General features: G+C 46.9%; 1 protein-coding gene across 2 annotated transcripts in view; it reads right to left on the minus strand.

Moving 5' to 3' along the window:
• Positions 1-225: 225 nt before the first annotated feature.
• The window catches only part of fam91a1 (family with sequence similarity 91 member A1), a 54235-nt gene continuing 30022 nt past the window's right edge, over positions 226-24438 (minus strand). Inside the window, exons 9-17 of one of the 2 annotated variants that reach the window (XM_084191975.1) lie at positions 23854-24002; positions 18138-18272; positions 17534-17647; positions 17358-17430; positions 16903-17049; positions 7566-7664; positions 5785-5908; positions 5582-5651; positions 226-492 (exon numbers count right to left, since the gene is read on the minus strand). In XM_084191975.1, coding sequence (XP_084048101.1) covers positions 304-492; positions 5582-5651; positions 5785-5908; positions 7566-7664; positions 16903-17049; positions 17358-17430; positions 17534-17647; positions 18138-18272; positions 23854-24002 — 1100 coding nt within the window. In that variant the 3' untranslated portion in view covers positions 226-303. Of the gene's footprint in view, positions 493-5581; positions 5652-5784; positions 5909-7538; positions 7665-16902; positions 17050-17357; positions 17431-17533; positions 17648-18137; positions 18273-23853; positions 24003-24438 lie in introns of both variants that reach the window. The other variant, XM_084191974.1, reaches the window with a different exon arrangement.

Consider the following 24438-nt stretch of genomic DNA (forward strand, 5'->3'; position numbering starts at 1 on the left):
AATCAAAAAAGGTTGGGAACCACTGGCCCTAATGGGTCCAGACATCACCACTGTGAATGACAGACCAGTACAGACAGTCTCCTCATGGCCTCGCTAAAGTAACACCACCAAGTCTTGGGGATGGCTTAGGGTGGGTGGGGCTACTGTGGGCTGGTGTTTTGCAGGGCAGAGACAGGAAGTTATAGTTGTTGTTGTGGGGGGGGGGGGGGGGGGGGGGGAGTTATGTGGTTCAATTAGTATTTGAGATAAGGTGACATGTTTTATAAGGTCTGGTCCTTCTGCAGGGCTGAGATGTGGAGGGGTCTATAAGGTCTGGTCCTTCTGCAGGGCTGAGATGTGGAGAAGTTGAGGTGCTCGTCCACTCCACTCCCTCAGCTGTCCGTCCTTGAAGAGGAGGTTGAGGGCGGGCAGCGGAACGCCAGACTCGGCCGGGGGCTGGCTGAGAGGACCGGACACTCCACTGTCAGGGTCGGGCTGACCCTGGCTGCCATCCTGTAGGACACACAGGTCAGGAGTCAAAGGTCAGTTGTGTATAACACAGTACAGGGTCGTGTTCATTAGGCACAAAAAGGAAGATACCGGAATGAAACAGGGCAGGAATTGTCCAATAAGAAATACCTGGAATTGTCCAATATGAAACGCAATTTTAATTTTCCATTGCAAAACATTTAAAAACGTTTTCTGTTGCGTGCCCTTATGAACACAATCCAGGTACTTTCATGTAGTATGTTGCTAGTACTAATGAGTCAGCTCTTTCATGTAGTATGTTACTACTAATCAACCAGCTCTTTCATATACAGTGCCATGAAAAAGTATTTGACCCCTTTCTGATTTTCTCTATTTTTGAATATTTTTGATACTGAATGTTATCAGATCTTCAACCAAAACCTAATATTAGATAAAGGGAACCTGAGTTTACAAATAACAAAAAAACTAAATGGATACTTATTTTATTTATTGAATTAACAAAGTGAATTCACCTAATTAACCCAATTCCCCTGTGTAAAAAAGTAACTGCCCCCTTACACTCAATAACTGATTGTGATCAGTTATTGCAGGTTCCTCAAATTATATTGGAATATAACAAGGATGACATGGGGACTATTTTCTGTTTTGGCAACGTGTGAGTAATGAACATTAACAACTCTGTTCTCTCTTTCCTTTGTTGTATTCCACAACTGCCAACATGGAAAGTGTGCCGATAATGAGCCGCTGTTTATGGATATTTGTATATGGATATTTGCGCATTACTTTTTTTGATGAGGACAGTGATAAGGATGTCATTATCGTTGATGTTGCTGTTGTCTGGTATTGGTTTATTCTTTAGGTGTCATTGTCCTCAGCATGACCATTTGTTGTGTTGTGTGTGTCTGATTCCTCTCATGGTCTGTAGGCGTATAGGGCCGCTGGCTGGGCACTGGAGGGCTGGCAGCGTGGAAACAGGTTTCAGTGGTCAGATTGGCATTATGAGACAGGACCACTTTTTTTTTTTTTTTTTTGGGGGGGGGGGGGGGGGGGGATAGATCAGCTTAATATTGCAGATAAATTGTATCTTCTATCAATGTAATTGTCTGCATCACTTCCAATCCCCCATGTTTTTTATATATATATACTCCCCTTTATTACTTTTCAACCCCACCATCCTTTCCCTACTTGGAGTAAATTAGTGAACAACAATGCCCAGGCCTCTACTTCCGGTCTATACTTACTATCTACACCTTATGGACAGAGTTAATTTTACAATAATTATATTTTATTTGTTTTTGCTCCTGAACTTCTTCTACTCTCAACCTCTCCGATCATTTTCATGATGTCCATCCGGTTTGCTTCTATATGCCATATCTTTCTAACTGTGCTCTTTCACAAAAGCTCTCAACCTACAACCTATATACTTATTATGGACACAGTATGCTTTACATTATTAGTTATCTTGTTGTTATTAGTTGTTGTTAGTTGTTATTAGTCCCATCCTTCAATTCCATTCAATACCTCCCATCTATCTCTTAACACCATCCATATTGGATTTCTATTTGCCATATACAGTGGGGGAAAAAAGTATTTAGTCAGCCACCAATTGTGCAAGTTCTCCCACTTAAAAAGATGAGAGAGGCCTGTAATTTTCATCATAGGTACACGTCAACTATGACAGACAAATTGAGAAAAAAAATCCAGAAAATCACATTGTAGGATTTCTTTTGAATTTATTTGCAAATTATGGTGGAAAATAAGTATTTGGTCACCTACAAAGAAGCAAGATTTCTGGCTCTCACAGACCTGTAACTTCTTCTTTAAGAGGCTCCTCTGTCCTCCACTCGTTACCTGTATTAATGGCACCTGTTTGAACTTGTTATCAGTATAAAAGACACCTGTCCACAACCTCAAACAGTCACACTCCAAACTCCACTATGGCCAAGACCAAAGAGCTGTCAAAGGACACCAGAAACAAAATTGTAGACCTGCACCAGGCTGGGAAGACTGAATCTGCAATAGGTAAGCAGCTTGGTTTGAAGAAATCAACTGTGGGAGCAATTATTAGAAAATGGAAGACATACAAGACCACTGATAATCTCCCTCGATCTGGGGCTCCACGCAAGATCTCACCCCGTGGGGTCAAAATGATCACAAGAACGGTGAGCAAAAATCCCAGAACCACACGGGGGGACCTAGTGAATGACCTGCAGAGAGCTGGGACCAAAGTAACAAAGCCTACCATCAGTAACACACTACACCGCCAGGGACTCAAATCCTGCAGTGCGAGACGTGTCCCCCTGCTTATGCCAGTACATGTCCAGGCCCGTCTGAAGTTTGCTAAAGTGCATTTGGATGATCCAGAAGAGGATTGGGAGAATGTCATATGGTCAGATGGAACCAAAATATAACTTTTTGGTAAAAACTCAACTCGTCGTGTTTGGAGGACAAAGAATGCTGAGTTGCATCCAAAGACACCATACCTACTGTGAAGCATGGGGGTGGAAACATCATGCTTTGGGGCTGTTTTTCTGCAAAGGGACCAGGACGACTGATCCGTGTAAAGGAAAGAATGAATGGGGCCATGTATCGTGAGATTTTGAGTGAAAACCTCCTTCCATCAGCAAGGGCATTGAAGATGAAACGTGGCTGGGTCTTTCAGCATGACAATGATCCCAAACACACCGCCCGGGCAACGAAGGAGTGGCTTCGTAAGAAGCATTTCAAGGTCCTGGAGTGGCCTAGCCAGTCTCCAGATCTCAACCCCATAGAAAATCTTTGGAGGGAGTTGAAAGTCCGTGTTGCCCAGCGACAGCCCCAAAACGTCACTGCTCTAGAGGAGATCTGCATGGAGGAATGGGCCAAAATACCAGCAACAGTGTGTGAAAACCTTGTGAAGACTTACAGAAAACGTTTGACCTGTGTCATTGCCAACAAAGGGTATATAACAAAGTATTGAGAAACTTTTGTTATTGACCAAATACTTATTTTCCACCATAATTTGCAAATAAATTCATTACAAATCCTACAATGTGATTTTCTGGATTTTTTTCTTCTCATTTTGTCTGTCATAGTTGACGTGTACCTATGATGAAAATTACAGGCCTCTCTTATCTTTTTAAGTGGAAGAACTTGCACAATTGGTGGCTGACTAAATACTTTTTTTCCCCACTGTATATTTCAACCGTACTTTGATGTTTTACAAAAGTTCTGAACCTTTCTATTCTCATTGCTTCTACAGATTGTGAATTAAAAATAAACATTTTTGCTAAAAGTATTATTATATTATTGATCGATTGACTATGACTTTTCAGATCACCCAGTAGTGCTATCTGCAGGGTTAGCTCCAGGTAAATATTGCAATCCTTCAGCCATTCCTGGACCTGTGTCCAAAAACAAGCTACAAATGGACAGAACCAAAACAAATGATCTAATGATTCTGTCTCTTCACAGCAAAATCTGCAGAGCTGGGAAGATTGTATCCCCCATATAAATAACATTCTATTGGTAGCAAGAATTGTATATAATAATTTAAGTTGAAAGATTCTAATTTTTGAATCTGGTGTCGTTTTGCGTGTCAGTTCATAAACACTATGCCATGGGATCGGTACGTCAAAAATCTCTTCCAACTATTTTGCAATCTATATGGGACGGCTGTCAATCCTTTGGTCCTTAAGTGAAACTGATTTACTTTTTTATTTATCACAGTTTTCCTTAACCAATTATGTTCTTTAATGCAGGGCCGACAGACAAGTTCCTTACTTTCTCCCCCTTCCACTTTCCTCTTCCACTTTTGTATGACTGAAGCTTTTAGTGATAGGTCTAATGCTTTAATATTTAATAATTTCTGTCCTCCGAATTCATATTCATTACATAAATAGGCCCTTTTAATTTTGTCTGGCTTGCCGTTCCAAATAAAATTGAATATTTTTTTCTCATATAATTTAAAAAACTGTTCGCTAGGCGTAGGCAAGACCATAAGCAAATAGGTAAACTGGGATAATACTAAAGAGTTAGTCAGGGTGATTTTTCCACAAATTGACAGGTATTTACCTTTCCATGGTAGTAAGATCTATTTTTGCTAACTTTCTATTAAAATGTATTGAAGTGAGATCATTTATTTCCTTTGGGATATGTATTCCGAGTATATCCACATCACCATCAGACCATTTTATTGGTAAACTACATGGTAATGTAAAACTTTTATTTTTTAGTGATCCAATATGTAATATAGTACATTTGTCATAATTTGGTTGTAATCCAGAGAGGTTAGAAAATGTATCTAGATCCTCTATGAGGCTGTGGAGGGATTCAAGTTGTGGATTTAAAAGAAAACATGAATCATCAGCGTACAATGACACCTTTGTTTTTAAGCCCTGGATTTCTAATCCCCTGATATTATTGTTGGATCTGATTTTAATAGCTAACATCTCGATGGCCATAATAAATAGATATGCCGATAATGGACAACCTTGTTTCACTCCTCTTGACAGTTTAAAACTTTCTGAGAAATAGCCATTATTTACTATTTTACACCTAGGATTACTATACATGATTGTGACCCATTTTATAAGAGATTCTCCAAAATTGAAATGCTCCAGGCATTTATATATAAACCCCAGTCGTACTTTATCAAATGCCTTTTCGAAGTCTGCTATGAATAGCAGGCCTGGTTTCCCATATTTTCCATAGTGTTCTATTGTTTCCAGTACTTGCCTTATATTATCTCCAATGTATCGTCCATGTAAAAAACCTGTCTGATTAGAATGAATAATATACGACAATACCTTTTTAATTCTATGCGTTATACATTTTGCTAGAATTTTTACATCACAACACTGAAGTGTAAGGGGCCTCCAATTTTTTAAATGGACTGGATCTTTATATTTTCCACTTGTATCCTGTTTCAGTAATAATGAGATCAGACCTTCTTCTTGAGTGTCAGATAATCTACCATTTACATAGGAGTGGTTAAAACATGCTAATAACGGTCCTCTTAGTATATAAAAAAAACCACTTTCAGTGTTCAGATTGGCATTATGAGACTGGCTGGTTTGATTTGAGCGCTCTTCAAGTGGCAGCGAGGTGGAAGACAATGGAAAGAAGCTCTTACCTGGAATGACTGAACAAAACTTAGAACCTTCAATGATAGTTTTCGGCTGGAATGAAGTAAGTCTTGAAGGCTGGAACAACAAAGAATTACACAACCATCCTTCCTTTAAATTGACAGTTTTTCACATAAAAACATACTCTAGTCTTTTTCACTTTCCCACCCAGGACATAAAAAGCAGACTCTTTATGTTGTTCTACCAGTACCTGTCTTTGCTAAAGAGGCCGTGCGAGGCGATCTTTCGGCATATTTTGCGGTTGAGCTCGGAGCTGAAGAGGGGCATCCCAAAGCACAGCTCTAGAGGGACCCACTCATCTTCTGTCAACGGCACTGCAGTGGGTAACATAACATTACATCATCAAACAGGGACACTGCAGTGGGTACATAACATTACATCATCAAACAGGGACACTGCAGTGGGTACATTACATTACATCATCAAACAGGGACACTGCCGTGGGTAACATAACATTACATCATCAAACAGGGGCACTGCAGTGGGTACATAACATTACATCATCAAACAGGGACACTGCAGTGGGTACATTACATTACATCATCAAACAGGGACACTGCAGTGGGTAACATAACATTACATCATCAAACAGGGACACTGCAGTGGGTACATTACATCATCAAACAGGGACACTGCAGTGGGTACATTACATCATCAAACAGGGACACTGCAGTGGGTACATAACATTCTGCACTGCACTGTACCTTCTGAGTAGCCCCTCTGCACTGTACCTTCTGAGTAGCCCCTCTGTACTGTACCTTCTGAGTAGCCCCTCTGCACTGTACCTTCTGAGTAGCCCCACCGCACTGTACCTTCTGAGTAGCCCCTCTGCACTGTACCTTCTGAGTAGCCCCTCTGCACTGTACCTTCTGAGTAGCCCCTCTGTACTGTACTGTACCTTCTGAGTTGCCCCTCTGTACTGTACCTTCTGAGTAGCCCCTCTGCACTGTACCTTCTGAGTAGCCCCTCTGCACTGTACCTTCTGAATAGCCCCTCTGCACTGTACCTTCTGAGTAGCCCCTCTGCACTGTACTGTACCTTCTGAGTAGCCCCTCTGCACTGTACCTTCTGAGTAGCCCCTCTGCACTGTACCTTCTGAGTAGCCCCTCTGTACTGTACCTTCTGAGTAGCCCCTCTGCACTGTACCTTCTGAGTAGCCCCTCTGCACTGTACTGTACCTTCTGAGTAGCCCCTCTGCACTGTACTGTACCTTCTGAGTAGCCCCTCTGCACTGTACCTTCTGAGTAGCCTCACCGCACTGTACCTTCTGAGTAGCCCCTCCGCACTGTACCTTCTGAGTAGCCCCTCTGCACTGTACCTTCTGAGTAGCCCCTCTGCACTGTACCTTCTGAGTAGCCCCTCTGTACTGTACCTTCTGAGTAGCCCCTCTGCACTGTACCTTCTGAGTAGCCCCTCTGTACTGTACCTTCTGAGTAGCCCCTCTGCACTGCACTGTACCTTCTGAGTAGCCCCTCTGCACTGTACCTTCTGAGTAGCCCCTCTGCACTGTACCTTCTGAGTAGCCCCTCTGCACTGTACCTTCTGAGTAGCCCCTCTGCACTGTACCTTCTGAATAGCCCCTCTGCACTGTACCTTCTGAGTAGCCCCTCTGCACTGTACCTTCTGAGTAGCCCCTCTGCACTGTACCTTCTGAGTAGCCCCTCTGTACTGTACCTTCTGAGTAGCCCCTCTGCACTGTACCTTCTGAATAGCCCCTCTGCACTGTACCTTCTGAGTAGCCTCACCGCACTGTACCTTCTGAGTAGCCCCTCCGCACTGTACCTTCTGAGTAGCCCCTCTGCACTGTACCTTCTGAGTAGCCTCACCGCACTGTACCTTCTGAGTAGCCCCACTGCACTGTACCTTCTGAGTAGCCCCTCTGCACTGTACCTTCTGAATAGCCCCTCTGCACTGTACCTTCTGAGTAGCCCCTCTGCACTGTACCTTCTGAGTAGCCCCTCTGCACTGTACCTTCTGCTGCTGGCTTTCCTTCATTGTTGTCCTCTGTGACCAGCTCAAAGGACTCCGTGCTGCTGTTGGCCTCGAACCCACCGCCCAGATGACTGTCTCCTGTATAGACAATATAACAATAGTTACCCACCGCCCAGATGACTGTCTCCTGTATAGACAATATAACAATCAAATCAAATCACATTTTATTGGTCGCATACACATATATTTACATTTACATTTTAGTCATTTAGCAGACGCTCTTATCCAGAGCGACTTACAGGAGCAATTAGGGTTAAGTGCTCAAGGGCACATCGGCTAATCAGGCCTACTACTGTTGTGTCATCTGCAAACTTGATGATTGAGTTGGAGGCGTGCTTGGCCACGCAGTCATGGGTGAACAGGGAGTACAGGAGGGGGCTGAGCACGCACCCTTGTGGGGCCCCAGTGTTGAGGATCAGCGAAGTGGAGGTGTTGTTTCCTACCTTCACCACCTGGGGGCGGCCCATCAGGAAGTCCAGGACCCAGTTGCACAGGGCGGGATTCAGACCCAAGGCCCCGAGCTTAATGATGAGCTTGGAGGGTAGTATGGTGTTGAAGGCTGAGAGTTCCCACATATGCTGAGCACTTGTTGGCTGCTTTTCCTTCACTCTGCGATCCGACTCATCCCAAACCATCTCAATTGGGTTGAGGTCGAGTGATTGTGGAGGCCATATCATCTCATGCAGCACTCCATCACTCTCCTTCCTGGTCAAATAGCCCTTACACAGCCTGGAGTTGTGTTTTGGGTCATTGTCCTGAAGAAAAACAAATGATAGTCCCACTAAGCGCAAACCAGATGGGATGGCGTATCGCTGCAGAATGCTGTGGTAGCCATGCTGGTTAAGTGTGCCTTAAATTCTAAATAAATCACTGACAGTGTCATCAGCAAAGCAACCCCCACACCATCACACCTCCTCCTCCATGCTTCACGGAGGGAACTACACATGCGGAGATCATCCGTTCACCTACTCTGCGTCTCACAAAGACACAGCGGTTGGAACAAAAAATCTGTAATTTGGACTCATCAGTCCAAAGGACAGATTTCCACCGGTCTAATGTCCATTGCTCGTGTTTCTTGGCCCAAGCAAGTCTTATTGGTGTCCTTTAGTAGTGGTTTCTTTGCAGCAATTCGACCATGAAGGCCTGATTCACGCAGTGTCCTCTGAACAGTTGATGTTGAGATGTCTCTGTCTCTGCCGGGCCGGTTCCCCTCTCCACTGGGGTTCTCTGCCTCTAACCCTGTTGCAGGGGCTGAGTCACTGGCTTGCTGGTGCTCTTTCATGCCGTCCCTGGGAGGGGTGCGTCACTTGAGTGGGTTGAGTTACTGACGTGATCTTCCTGTCTGGGTTGGCGCCCCCCCTTGGTTTGTGCTGTGGTGGAGACCTCTGTGGGCTATACTCGGCCTTGTCTCAGGATTGTAAGTTGGTGGTTGAGGATATCCCTCTAGTGGTGCGGGGGCTGTGCTTTGGCAGAGTGGGTGGGGTTATATCCTTCCTGTTTGGCCCTGTCCGGGGGTTTCTTCGGATGGGGCCACAGTGTCTCCGGACCGCTCCTGTCTCAGCCTCCAGTATTTATGCTGCAGTAGTTTATGTGTCGGGGGGCTGGGGTTAGTTGGTTATACCTGGAGTACTTCTCCTGTCTTATCCAGTGTCCTGTGTGAATTTAAGTATGCTCTCTCTAATTCTCTCGTTCTCTCTTTCTCTCTGAGAACCTGAGCCCTAGGACCATACGTCAGGACTACCGGGCATGATGACACCTTGCTGTCCCCAGTCCGCCTGGCCTTGCTGCTATTCCAGTTTCAACTGTTCTGCCTGCGGTTACGAAACCCCTACCTGTCCCAGACCTGCTGTTTTCAACTCTTAATGATCGGCTATGAAAAGCCAACTGAGAGACCTGAGCCCTAGGACCATACGTCGGGACTACCGGCCGTGGTGACTCCTTGCTGTCCCCAGTCCGCCTGGCCTTGCTGCTATTCCAGTTTCAACTGTTCTGCCTGCGGTTATGGAACCCCTACCTGTCCCAGACCTGCTGTTTTCAACTCTTAATGATCGGCTATGAAAAGCCAACTGAGATTTATTCCTGATTATTATTTGACCATGCTTGTCACTTATGAACATTTTTGAACATCTTGGCATGGTTCTGTTATAATCTTCACCCGGCACAGCCAGAAGAGGACTGGCCACCCCTCATAGCCTGGTTCCTCTCTAGGTTTCTTCCTAGGTTTTCGCCTTTCTAGGGAGTTTTTCCTAGCCACCGTGCTTCTACACCTGCATTACTAGCTGTTTGGGGTTTTAGGCTGGGTTTCTGTACAGCACTTCGAGATATTAGCTGATGTAAGAAGGGCTATATAAAATAAAATTGATTGATTGATTGATGTGTCTGTTACTTGAACTCTGTGAAGCATTTATTTGGGCTGCAATTTCTGAGGCTGATAACTCTAATGAACTTATCCTCTGCAGCAGAGGTAACTCTGGGTCTTCCATTCCTGTGGCGGTCCTCATGAGAGCCAGTTTCATCATAGCGCTTGATGATTTTTGCGACTGCACTTGAAAAAACGTTCAAAGTTCTTGATTGACTGACCTTCATGTCTTAAAGTAATGATGGACTGTCGTTTCTCTTTGCTTATTTGAGCTGTACTTGCCATTATATGGACTTGGTCTTTTACCAAATAGGGCTATCTTCTGTATACCACCCCTACAGTGGCTTGCGAAAGTATTCACCCCCCTTGGCATTTTTCCTATTTTGTTGCCTTACAACCTGGAATTAAAATGGTTTATTGGGGGTTTGTATAATTTGATTTACACAACATGCCTACCGTTTCCCTTAAGAATTTCCCAGTCTTTAGCGCCATCCATCATTCCTTCAATTCTGACCAGTTTCCCAGTCCCTGCCGATGAAAAACATCCCCACAGCATGATGCTGCCACCACCATGCTTCACTGTGGGGATTGTGTTCTCGGGGTGATGAGAGGTTTTGGGTTTGCGCCAGACATAGCGTTTTCCTTGATGGCCAAAAAGCTCAATTTTAGTCTCATCTGACCAGAGTACCTTCTTCCATATGTTTGGGGAGTCTCCCACATGCCTTTTGGCGAACACCAAACGTGTTTGCTTATTCTTTTCTTTAAGCAATGGCTTTTTTCTGGCCACTCTTCCATAAAGCCCAGCCCTGTGGAGTGTACGGCTTAAAGTCGTCCTTTGGACAGATACTCCAATCTCCGCTGTGGAGCTTTGCAGCTCCTTCAGGGTTATCTTTGGTCTCTTTGTTGCCTCTCTGATTAATGCCCTCCTTGCCTGGTCTGTGAGTTTTGGTGGGCGGCCCTCTCTTGCTCCGTGGGATGTTCAATGTTTCTGATATTTTTTTATAACCCAACCCTGATCTGTACTTCTCCACAACTTTGTCCCTGACCTGTTTGGAGAGCTCCTTGGTCTTCATGGTGCCGCTTGCTTGGTGGTGCCCCTTGCTTAGTGTTGTTGCAGACACTGGGGCCTTTCAGAACAGGTGTATATATACTGCGATCATGTGACAGATCATGTGACACTTAGATTGCACACAAGTGGACTTTATTCAACTAATTATGTGACTTCTGAAGGTAATTGGTTGCACCATATCTTATTTAGGGGCTTCATAGCAAAGGGGGTGAATTCATATGCATGCACCACTTTTCCATTATTTATTATTTAGAATTTTTTGAAACAAGTTATTTTTTTCATTTCACTTCACCAATTTGGACTATTTTGTGTATGTCCATTTCATGAAATACAAATAAAAATCCATTTAAATTACAGGTTGTAATGCAACAAAATAGGAAAAACACCAAGGAGGATGAATACTTTTGCAAGGCACTGCATTACCTTGATTGGCTCAAACGCATTAAGAAGGAAAGAAATTCCACAAATGAACTTTTAACAAGGGACACCTGTTCATTGAAATACATTCCAGGTGACTACCTCATGAAGCTGGTTGAAAGAACGCCAAGAGTGTGCAAAGCTGTCATCAAGGCAAAGGGTGGCTACTTTGAAAAATCTCAAATATAAAATATATTTAGATTTGTTTAACATTTTTTGGGTTACTACATGATTCCATATGTGTTATTTCATAGTTTTGATGTCTTCACTATTATTCTACAATGTAAAAAATAGTAAAAATAAAGAAAAACCCTTGGATGACGAGGTGTGTCCAAACGTTTGACTGGTACTGTAGGTACTGCATAGTTGCTTAGGAGCTAGAAGCAGAGCTGCCATGTCTGTCAGCGCCATCTTCACTCATTATATAGTTCATTAGGTACACCACCCTGTTCACAAAAATGGTTTGCTCCTACAGACAGTGAGTCACGTGGCCGTGGCTTGCTATATAAAGCAGGCATCCAGGCATTCAGTTACTGTTCAATTGAACGTTAGAATGGGCAAAACTAGTGACCTAAACGACCTTGAGCGTGGTAGGATCCAGTATCTCAGAAACGGCTACCCTCCTGGGCTTTTCACACACGATAGTGTCTAGGATTTACAGAGAATGGAGCGACAAACAAAAAACATCCAGTCAGCGGCAGTCCTGTGGGCAAAAACAGCTTGTTGATGAGAGGTCGAAGGGGAATGGCAAGAATTGTGCAAACTAACAGGCGGGTCACAAACAGACAAGTAACGGAGCAGCACAACAGTGGTTTGGAGAACAGCAACTAGTTGGTCCTTGTCACGGACGGGCTGTTGCAGCAGACGACCACACCTGGTTCCACTCCTATCAGCTAAAAACAAGGAGAAGCGGCTCCAGTGGGCACGCCATCACCAACACTGGACAACTGAGGAGTGGAAAAACATTGACTTGTCCGACGAATCCTGTTTCCTGTTGAGTCAGGATCTGGACAATTGAGGGGTGGAAAAAGATCCCTTGATACCAATTGAGTAACATTTCCATGCCCCGAAGGATTCAGGCTGTTCTGGGGGCAAACGGGGGTCCGACCCGGTACCCAATAAACTGGACATGTTTCTATATACATGGTCCCCTGGTCCAGACAGTATATGTTCTATATACATGGTCCCCTGGTCCAGACAGAACACAGAATCACTAAGATAATCATCTATCTTATTCAGAGGACAGTTCAATTAGTTTTTCACATTGTTAACTTTTTCAATTTCAATTTTCAAATACATTTTTAACAATCTTTTATGGGTAGGTGGGAGGAAGGGAAATGAGCCAGCCTATACAGTGGGGGGTATTTTAATGGATTTTATTCCACATTCCAGGGTGAGAGAACTGCCAGTAGCAGATAGAATACATTTAAAAAAGCTTTGAGTATCTCAATGTCTGTCCAACTCTCAATGTCAAATGAAACCAAGACATTGGTCTCTGACTCTTGCTATAATCAAATTAAATCAGTAATTAAGTTAAATAAGGATTAATTATATTATCTCAGTGGGAAAGGTCATACGGGGTGACACGTCTGTTAGCAAAGATCATCATAATGATGAGAGAAATAATTAGGAGCAATTAAACCAGATTGATGGCTATCATTATCTCACTGGTACCTTAACATCATTAAACCAGACTGATGGCTATCATTATCTCACTGGTACCTTAACATCATTAAACCAGACTGATGGCTATCATTATCTCACTGGTACCTTAACATCATTAAACCAGACTGATGGCTATCATTATCTCACTGGTACCTTAACATCATTAAACCAGACTGATGGCTATCATTATCTCACTGGTACCTTAACATCATTAAACCAGATTGATGGCTATCATTATCTCACTGGTACCTTAACATCATTAAACCAGACTGATGGCTATCATTATCTCACTGGTACCTTAACATCATTAAACCAGACTGATGGCTATCATTATCTCACTGGTACCTTAACATCATTAAACCAGACTGATGGCTATCATTATCTCACTGGTACCTTAACATCATTAAACCAGACTGATGGCTATCATTATCTCACTGGTACCTTAACATCATTAAACCAGACTGATGGCTATCATTATCTCCTGCTTAGGGAGCAGAACCCAGGATGCCAACCAGACTGCCCTCCTCATTAGTTCTGGGTCTCCTGCTTCTTCAGGGCCAGGAGTCTTACCCATCCACCTGAGTTTTTCCTGGCCAGGTGCCACTTAGCAGGTAATTCGAGAATCTGTCTCCGCACCACGTGCTCTCACCACTGGTGTCCCCCAGGGCTCAGTTCTAGGCCCTCTCCTATTCTCCCTATACACCAAGTCACTTGGCTCTGTCATATCCTCACATGGCCTCTCCTATCATTGCTACGCAGACGACACACAACTAATCTTCTCCTTTCCCCCTTCTGATAACCAGGTGGCGAATCGCATCTCTGCATGTCTGGCAGACATATCAGTATGGATGACGGATCACCACCTCAAGCTGAACCTCGGCAAGACGGAGCTGCTCTTCCTCCCGGGGAAGGACTGCCCGTTCCATGATCTCGCCATCACGGTTGACAACTCCGTTGTGTCCTCCTCCCAGAGTGTGAAGAGCCTTGGCGTGACCCTGGACAACACCCTGTCGTTCTCCGCTAACATCAAGGCGGTGACCCGATCCTGTAAGTTCATGCTCTACAACATTCGGAGAGTACGACCCTGCCTTACACAGGAAGCGGCACAGGTCCTAATCCAGGCACTTGTCATCTCCCGTCTGGATTACTGCAACTCGCTGTTGGCTGGGCTCCCTGCCTGCGCCATTAAACCCCTACAACTCATCCAGAATGCCGCAGCCAGCCTGGTTTTCAACCTTCCCAAGTTCTCTCACGTCACCCCGCTCCTCCGCACACTCCACTGGCTTCCAGTTGAAGCTTGCATCTACTACAAGACCATGGTGCTTGCCTACGGAGCTGTGAGGGGAACGGCACCTCCTTACCTTCAGGCTCTGATCAGTCCCTACACCCAAACGAGGGCATTGCGTTCATCCACCTCTGGCCTGCTGGCCCCCCTACCTCTGCGGAAGCACAGTTCCCGCTCAGCCCAGTCAAAGCTATTCGCTGCTCTGGCACCCCAATGGTGGAACAAGCTCCCTCACGACGCCAGGACAGCGGAGTCACTGACCACCTTCCGGAGACACTCGAAACCCCACCTCTTTAAGGAATACCTGGGATAGGATAAAGTAATCCTTCTACCCCCCCTTCCCCCTTCCCCCACCCCCCAAAAAAATAAAAAAATAAAAAAACACTGTAAAGTGGTTATCCCACTGGCTATAAGGTGAATGCACCAATTTGTAAGTCGCTCTGCTAAATGACGTAAATGTAAATGTAAATTAGTGCATTAATGCCATGGTAAATGTAATTTAAAAAATACCCTAACCCTCCTCCCGACCCACCCTGTCTCTGTTACCCACCTGCCATCAGACCTACTCCTAACTCCTACCCACCTGCCATCAGACCTACTCCTAACTCCTACCCACCTGCCATCAGACCTACTCCTACCCACCTGCCATCAGACCTACTCCTAACTCCTACCCACCTGCCATCAGACCTACTCCTAACTCCTACCCACCTGCCATCAGACCTACTCCTAACTCCTACCCACCTGCCATCAGACCTACTCCTAACTCCTACCCACCTGCCATCAGACCTACTCCTAACTCCTACCCACCTGCCATCAGACCTACTCCTACCCACCTGCCATCAGACCTACTCCTAACTCCTACCCACCTGCCATCAGACCTACTCCTAACTCCTACCCACCTGCCATCAGACCTACTCCTAACTCCTACCCACCTGCCATCAGACCTACTCCTAACTCCTACCCACCTGCCATCAGACCTACTCCTAACTCCTACCCACCTGCCATCAGACCTACTCCTAACTCCTACCCACCTGCCATCAGACCTACTCCTAACTCCTACCCACCTGCCATCAGACCTACTCCTAACTCCTACCCACCTGCCATCAGACCTACTCCTACCCACCTGCCATCAGACCTACTCCTAACTCCTACCCACCTGCCATCAGACCTACTCCTAACTCCTACCCACCTGCCATCAGACCTACTCCTAACTCCTACCCACCTGCCATCAGACCTACTCCTAACTCCTACCCACCTGCCATCAGACCTACTCCTACCCACCTGCCATCAGACCTACTCCTAACTTCTACCCACCTGCCATCAGACCTACTCCTAACTCCTACCCACCTGCCATCAGACCTACTCCTAACTCCTACCCACCTGCCATCAGACCTACTCCTACCCACCTGCCATCAGACCTACTCCTAACTCCTACCCACCTGCCATCAGACCTACTCCTAACTCCGACCCACCTGCCATCAGACCTACTCCTAACTCCTACCCACCTGCCATCAGACCTACTCCTAACTCCTACCCACCTGCCATCAGACCTACTCCTAACTCCTACCCACCTGCCATCAGACCTACTCCTAACTCCTACCCACCTGCCATCAGACCTACTCCTACCCACCTGCCATCAGACCTACTCCTAACTCCGACCCACCTGCCATCAGACCTACTCCTAACTCCTACCAACCCCGCCCCGCTATCCACCCCTGCCATCTGATCCTAACCCCAAACCCACCTAGGGCTGGCACAACCGACGGTTATGGATGAAGACCGTCATGAAAGTAAAATAACCGTCAGAATTATATTTTTAAAAAATAATAATATATATATTGACTGAAGACGCCCGTTCTATTCATTCTATTTCTATGGCAGCACATGCAGTCAGGAGCGAAGGAGAGAAGAAAACGTTTTTTTTTCTCCCATTCCAACGGTTATTACGGAGACTGCGATTATTTGTCTGGCCAATTACCTTCATCCAAAATTATATGACCGTCCCAACCCTAACCCCAGCCCTCCACTCACCCCTACCATCTGACCGTCCCAACCCTAACCCCAGCCCTCCACTCACCCCTGCCGTCGGAGCTCTCGCTGGCCCTATATTATATTTAAAAATAATAAGAAGACGCCCGTTCTATTCATTCTATTTCTATGGCAGCACATGCAGTCAGGAGCGAAGGAGAGAAGAAAACTGTTTTTTTTCTCCCATTCCAACGGTTATTACGGAGACTGGCCAATTACCTTCATCCAAAATTATATGACCGTCCCAACCCTAACCCCAGCCCTCCACTCACCCCTACCATCTGACCGTCCCAACCCTAACCCCAGCCCTCCACTCACCCCCGTCCCAACCCTAACCCCAGCCCTCCACTCACCCCTGCCGTCAGACCTACCCCCAACCCTAACCCCAGCCCTCCACTCACCCCTACCATCTGACCGTCCCAACCCTAACCCCAGCCCTCCACTCACCCCTACCATCTAACCGTCCCAACCCTAACCCCAGCCCTCCACTCACCCCTGCCGTCGGAGCTCTCGCTGGCCCTCCTGCAGTGCCTGTTGTTGGGGTTGAGCATGGTGATGTATCCACACTGGTGATCCAGATCCACCTTCTCCCTCAGCAGCAGCAGGGCCTTGTGGACACACATGTTGGAGGAGGAGAACTCTGGGGGAGGGGGGGGACGGGACGGGACGGGACGGGACAGGACAGGACGGGACGGGACAGGACAGGACAGGACAGGGCGGGACAGGACAGGACAGGACAGGACAGGGAACAGAAAGGGTTAAACTAGGTTCACACAGAAATATTTGAATATCAACTCTTACATGTGATACTTCTAACATGTCACTTCTTGTAGTCAACCAAATTAAATTGTTCCCAGAGAAAGAAGGAAGAGAAAGCAACAGGTCTCTGACTTGATTATCAGAAACGATCATCAGTGTATCACATACAGACGCTAGAGAACCAGATACCTCCTTTGAGATCCTCCTGGTCAAACGGGAAGGGGACGTGAACTGTCTCTCCATGACCCTGCATTCCATGGCCCTGTGGACCCAGAGACACTTACGTTAGTGTGTGTGTGTGTGTGTGTGTGTGTGTGTGTGTGTGTGAGTGAGTGAGTGTGTGTGTGTGTGTGTGTGTGTGTTACCTGTATGAGTACAGCGGAGTGCGTGAGGGCGTCATTGAGCATGGTCAGCACGTTGGACGTAGGAACCACACCGGGGTCGTGACCCCAGGAAGTGATCAGCAACCTGTCAAAAACCTGGAACACATACAATAATCACCAGGAATCCTCACAACCAGAAGAACGGAGTTTGTCTTTCTGATGACAGGTTGTAGCTCTCGGACCAGACAGCAAGGACCGGCGCTTTCCCAGACACAGAAGAACCCTAGTCCTAGACTAAAATGGATTTTCAACGTAAATTCTCCATTGAATTAATCTGTGTCCGGGAAACGAGTCCACGGAATATTGGACCGTTAAAACTGACCTGGAAGATGTCTGGTAGTTTCTATAGACTGCCCTGGAAGATGTCTGGTAGTTTCTATAGACTGACCTGGAAGATGTCTGGTAGTTTCTATAGACTGACCTGGAAGATGTCTGGTAGTTTCTATAGACTGCCCTGGAAGATGTCTGGTAGTTTCTACAGACTGACCTGGAAGATGTCTGGTAGTTTCTACAGACTGACCTGGAAGATGTCTGGTAGTTTCTATAGACTGACCTGGAAGATGTCTGGTAGTTTCTACAGACTGACCTGGAAGATGTCTGGAAGTTTCCGGAGCCTGGAGCCCTTGGACAGCAGCAGGGAGGGAGGACCCTGGCCGGTCACATGGTACAGGTAGAGCTTGAACCAGATGGAGCTCACCTCGGGGATGGCTGGCCCAATGTGCTGCAGGGGAAACAATAACGTTTATTTATTAATTAATGTATGGTTGATTTGAATAGGGACAGAAGCACATACTACTTTATGTATGGTTGATTTGAATAGGGACAGAAGCACATACTACTTTATGTATGGTTGATTTGAATAGGGACAGAAGCACATACTACTTTATGTATGGTTGATTTGAATAGGGACAGAAGCAAGCACATACTACTTTATGTATGGTTGATTTGAATAGGGACAGAAGCACATACTACTTTATGTATGGTTGATTTGAATAGGGACAGAAGCACATACTACTTTATGTATGGTTGATTTGAATAGGGACAGAAGCACATACTACTTTATGTATGGTTGATTTGAATAGGGACAGAAGCACATACTACTTTATGTATGGTTGATTTGAATAGGGACAGAAGCACATACTACTTTATGTATGGTTGATTTGAATAGGGACAGAAGCACATACTACTTTATGTATGGTTGATTTGAATAGGGACAGAAGCACATACTACTTTATGTATGGTTGATTTGAATAGGGACAGAAGCACATACTACTTTATGTATGGTTGATTTGAATAGGGACAGAAGCACATACTACTTTATGTATGGTTGATTTGAATAGGGACAGAAGCACATACTACTTTATGTATGGTTGATTTGAATAGGGACAGAAGCACATACTACTTTATGTATGGTTGATTTGAATAGGGACAGAAGCACATACTACTTTATGTACCATTACATCACTCAGATTAGCTGGATCCCAGCCAAGGTTCTTGGAATTTACAAGAATGTTCAAATCCTGATAGAAAACAATAGGCTGATCCACCATCCTGACTGTGGCTGATCCACCATCCTGACTGTGGCTGATCCACCATCCTGACTGTGGCTGATCCACCATCCTGACTGTGGCTGATCCACCATCCTGACTGTGGCTGATCCACCATCCTGACTGTGGCTGATCCACCATCCTGACTGTGGCTGATCCACCATCCTGACTGTGGCTGATCCACCATCCTGACTGTGGCTGATCCACCATCCTGACTGTGGCTGATCCACCATCCTGACTGTGGCTGATCCACCATCCTGACTGTGGCTGATCCACCATCCTGACTGTGGCTGATCCACCATCCTGACTGTGGCTGATCCACCATCCTGACTGTGGCTGATCCACCATCCTGACTGTGGCTGATCCACCATCCTGACTGTGGCTGATCCACCATCCTGACTGTGGCTGATCCACCATCCTGACTGTGGCTGATCCACCATCCTGACTGTGGCTGATCCACCATCCTGACTGTGGCTGATCCACCATCCTGACTGTGGCTGATCCACCATCCTGACTGTGGCTGATCCACCATCCTGACTGTGGCTGATCCACCATCCTGACTGTGGCTGATCCACCATCCTGACTGTGGCTGATCCACCATCCTGACTGTGGCTGAGCCACCATCCTAACTGTGCTGTAAACTCATGAGATCAGGATCGTTGAACAAGGCAAAAAAACAAAAAAACTAACAGAGAAAGGGAGTGTCCTGTCAGTCAGAGAGGCTTAGTTCTGTAGTTGTATAGTTGTATAGTTGTATAGTTCTGTAGTTGTATAGTTGTGTAGTTGTGTAGTTGTATAGTTCTATAGTTCTATAGTTCTGTATTTGTATAGTTGATTAGCTGTATACTTCTGTAGTTATGTAGTTATATAGTTGTATACAGTTGAAGTCGGAAGTTTACATACACTTAGGTTGGAGTCATTAAAACTCGTTTTTCAACCACTCCACAAATTTCTTGTTAACAAACTATAGTTTTGGCAAGTCGGTTAGGACATCTACTTTGTGCATGATACAAGTAATTTTTCCAACAATTGTTTACAGACAGATCACATTTCCAGTGGGTCAGAAGTTTACATACACTAAGTTGACTGTGCCTTTAAACAGCTTGGAAAATTCCAGAAAATGATGTCATGCTTTAGAAGCTTCTGATAGGCTAATTTACATCATTTGAGTCAATTGGAGGTGTACCTGTGGATGTATTTCAAGGCCTATCTTCAAACTCAGTGCCTCTTTGCTTGACATCATGGGAAAATCAAAAGAAATCAGCCAAGACCTCAGAAAAAAAGTTGTAGACCTCCACAAGTCTGGATCATCCTTGGGAGAAAGGTCCAAATGCCTGAAGGTACCACGTTCATCTGTACAAACAATAGTACGCAAGTATAAACACCATGGGACCACGCAGCCGTCATACCGCTCAGGAAGGAGACGCGTTCTGTCTCCTAGAGATGAACGTACTTCGGTAGAAAAGTGCAAATCAATCCCAGAACAACAGCAAAGGACCTTGTGAAGATGCTGGAGGAAACAGGTACAAAAGTATCTATATCCACAGTAAAACGAGTCCTATATCGACATAACCTGAAAGGCCACTCAGCAAAGAAGAAGCCACTGCTCCAAAACCGCCATAAAAAAGCCATACTATGGTTTGCAACTGCAAATGGGGACAAAGATTGTACTTTTTGGAGAAATGTCCTCTGGTCTGATGAAACAAAAATAGAACTGTTTGGCCATAATGACCATTGTTATGTTTGGAGGAAAAAGGGGGTCTTGCAAGCCGAAGAACACCATCCCAACCGTGAAGCACGGGGGTGGCAGCATCATGCTGTGGGGGTGCTTTGCTGCAGGAGGGACTGGTGCACTTCACAAAATAGATGGCATCATGAGGAAGGAAAATTATGTGGATATGAAGCAACATCTCAAGACATCAGTCAGGAAGTTAAAGCTTGGTCGCAAATGGTTCTTGCAAATGGACAATGACCCCAAGCATACTTCCAAAATTGTGGCAAAATGGCTTAAGGACAACAAAGTCAAGGTATTGGAGTGGCCATCACAAAGCCCTGACCTCAATCCTACAGAAGATTTGTGGGCAGAACTGAAAAAGCATGTGCGAGCAAGGAGGCCTACAAACCTGACTCAGTTACACCAGCTCTGTCAGGAGGAATGGGCCAAAATTCACCCAACTTATTGTGGGAAGCTTGTGGAAGGCTACCCGAAACGTTTGACCCAAGTTAAACAATTTAAAGGCAATGCTACCAAATACTAATTGAGTGTATGTAAACTTCTGACCCACTGGAAATGTGATGAAAGAAATAAAAGCTGAAATAAATCATTCTCTCTACTATTATTCTGACATTTCACATTCTTAAAATAAAGTGGTGATCCTAACTGACCTAAGACAGGGAATTTTTACTAGGATTAAATGTCAGGAATTGTGAAAAATTTAGTTTAAATGTATTTAGCTAAGGTGTATGTAAACTTCCGACTTCAACTGTAGTTCTCTAGTTGTATAGTTGTATAATTATGTGGTTGTATATTTCTGTAGTTGTATAGTTGCATATTTCTGTAGTTTATTTTATAGTTTTATAGTTGTATAGTTCTCTGTTCTCCCTGTCAGTCAGATCCCAGCCTGGAGACGAAGACTGGAGTCTGTCCAGGACAAATTGCTTTCCAGTCTGAATGAGTGTGAATCCCCAGATCTGGTGTGTGTTGGCTGGAACAGTCTTAGAGCATATGACTAGTGCAAACACACACTCACACACACACACACACACACACACACACACATACACTACGCATGCATTACATACACCATCTCAACTGGCCCTAGTCAGTCCCAGCGTTGCCTGCGGTGGTGAGAGGTGGGTCTGGGAAGGGGGACCAGTGTGCGTTGCCTGTGGTGGTGAGAGGAGGCTCTGGGAAGGGGGACCAGTGTGCGTTGCCTGCGGTGGTGAGAGGTGGGTCTGGGAAGGGGGACCAGTGTGCGTTGCCTGCGGTGGTGAGAGGTGGGTCTGGGAAGGGGGACCAGTGTGCGTTGCCTGTGGTGGTGAGAGGAGGCTCTGGGAAGGGGGACCAGTGTGCGTTGCCTGCGGTGGTGGTGACAGGAGGCTCTGGGAAGGGGGACCAGTGTGCGTTGCCTGCGGTGGTGAGAGGAGGCTCTGGGAAGGGGGACCAGTGTGCGTTGCCTGCGGTGGTGGTGAGAGGAGGCTCTGGGAAGGGGGACCAGTGTGCGTTGCCTGCGGTGGTGGTGACAGGAGGCTCTGGGAAGGGGGACCAGTGTGCGTTGCCTGCGGTGGTGAGAGGAGGCTCTGGGAAGGGGGACCAGTGTGCGTTGCCTGCGGTGGTGGTGAGAGGAGGCTCTGGGAAGGGGGACCAGTGTGCGTTGCCTGCGGTGGTGAGAGGAGGCTCTGGGAAGGGGGACCAGTGTGCGTTGCCTGCGGTGGTGGTGACAGGAGGCTCTGGGAAGGGGGACCAGTGTGCGTTGCCTGCGGTGGTGAGAGGAGGCTCTGGGAAGGGGGACCAGTGTGTGTTGCCTGCTGTGGTGGTGACAGGAGGCTCTGGGAAGGGGGACCAGTGTGCGTTGCCTGCGGTGGTGAGAGGAGGCTCTGGGAAGGGGGACCAGTGTGCGTTGCCTGCTGCGGTGGTGACAGGAGGCTCTGGGAAGGGGGACCAGTGTGCGTTGCCTGCTGTGGTGAGAGGAGGGTCTGGGAAGGGGGACCAGTGTGCGTTGCCTGCTGTGGTGAGAGGAGGCTCTGGGAAGGGGGACCAGTGTGCGTTGCCTGCGGTGGTGGTGACAGGAGGCTCTGGGAAGGGGGACCAGTGTGCGTTGCCTGCGGTGGTGAGAGGAGGCTCTGGGAAGGGGGACCAGTGTGCGTTGCCTGCGGTGGTGGTGAGAGGAGGCTCTGGGAAGGGGGACCAGTGTGCGTTGCCTGCGGTGGTGAGAGGAGGCTCTGGGAAGGGGGACCAGTGTGCGTTGCCTGCGGTGGTGGTGACAGGAGGCTCTGGGAAGGGGGACCAGTGTGCGTTGCCTGCGGTGGTGAGAGGAGGCTCTGGGAAGGGGGACCAGTGTGTGTTGCCTGCTGTGGTGGTGACAGGAGGCTCTGGGAAGGGGGACCAGTGTGCGTTGCCTGCGGTGGTGAGAGGAGGCTCTGGGAAGGGGGACCAGTGTGCGTTGCCTGCTGTGGTGAGAGGAGGCTCTGGGAAGGGGGACCAGTGTGCGTTGCCTGCGGTGGTGGTGACAGGAGGCTCTGGGAAGGGGGACCAGTGTGCGTTGCCTGCGGTGGTGAGAGGAGGCTCTGGGAAGGGGGACCAGTGTGCGTTGCCTGCTGTGGTGGTGACAGGAGGCTCTGGGAAGGGGGACCAGTGTGCGTTGCCTGCTGTGGTGAGAGGAGGGTCTGGGAAGGGGGACCAGTGTGCGTTGCCTGCTGCGGTGGTGACAGGAGGCTCTGGGAAGGGGGACCAGTGTGCGTTGCCTGCTGTGGTGAGAGGAGGGTCTGGGAAGGGGGACCAGTGTGCGTTGCCTGCTGTGGTGAGAGGAGGGTCTGGGAAGGGGGACCAGTGTGCGTTGCCTGCTGTGGTGGTGACAGGAGGCTCTGGGAAGGGGGACCAGTGTGCGTTGCCTGCTGTGGTGAGAGGAGGGTCTGGGAAGGGGGACCAGTGTGCGTTGCCTGCGGTGGTGGTGACAGGAGGCTCTGGGAAGGGGGACCAGTGTGCGTTGCCTGCGGTGGTGAGAGGAGGCTCTGGGAAGGGGGACCAGTGTGTACCTGGGGGCTGCAGCTGCTGATAGGTCGTATCTCGTTGCTGAGCGGTGCCATGGAGACCAGTAGTTTGTAGTTCTTGTTGAGGACACGGCTGCAGGTGGCCTGGTCTAGACCCAGCAGACTCTCACAGCGGAGCATATCCAGGGGGAGGCCTGGGGGGACACAGCACACAGAGACACAGAGAGACACACAGAGACACAGAGACACAGAGAGACACAGAGAGACACACACAGAGACACAGAGAGACACAGAGAGACACACACAGAGACACAGAGAGACACACAGAGACACAGAGACACAGAGAGACACAGAGAGACACACACAGAGACACAGAGAGACACAGAGAGACACACACAGAAACACAGAAACACACACAGAGACACAGAAACACACACAGAGACACAGAAACACACACAGAGACACAGAAACACACACAGAGACACAGAAACACACACAGAGACACAGAGACACAGAGACACACACAGATGAGCACTTTGAACATGTTAGAATAACTGTCCACATTTACTTTTCCTCAGCCAACACGACGAGTAACGAACAGTAAAATCACTAGCCTACGTCAATCTACTA

The sequence above is a fragment of the Coregonus lavaretus genome (assembly GCF_964263955.1).
Source record: "Coregonus lavaretus genome assembly, contig: HAP1_SCAFFOLD_3052, whole genome shotgun sequence".
NCBI lineage: Eukaryota > Metazoa > Chordata > Actinopteri > Salmoniformes > Salmonidae > Coregonus > Coregonus lavaretus.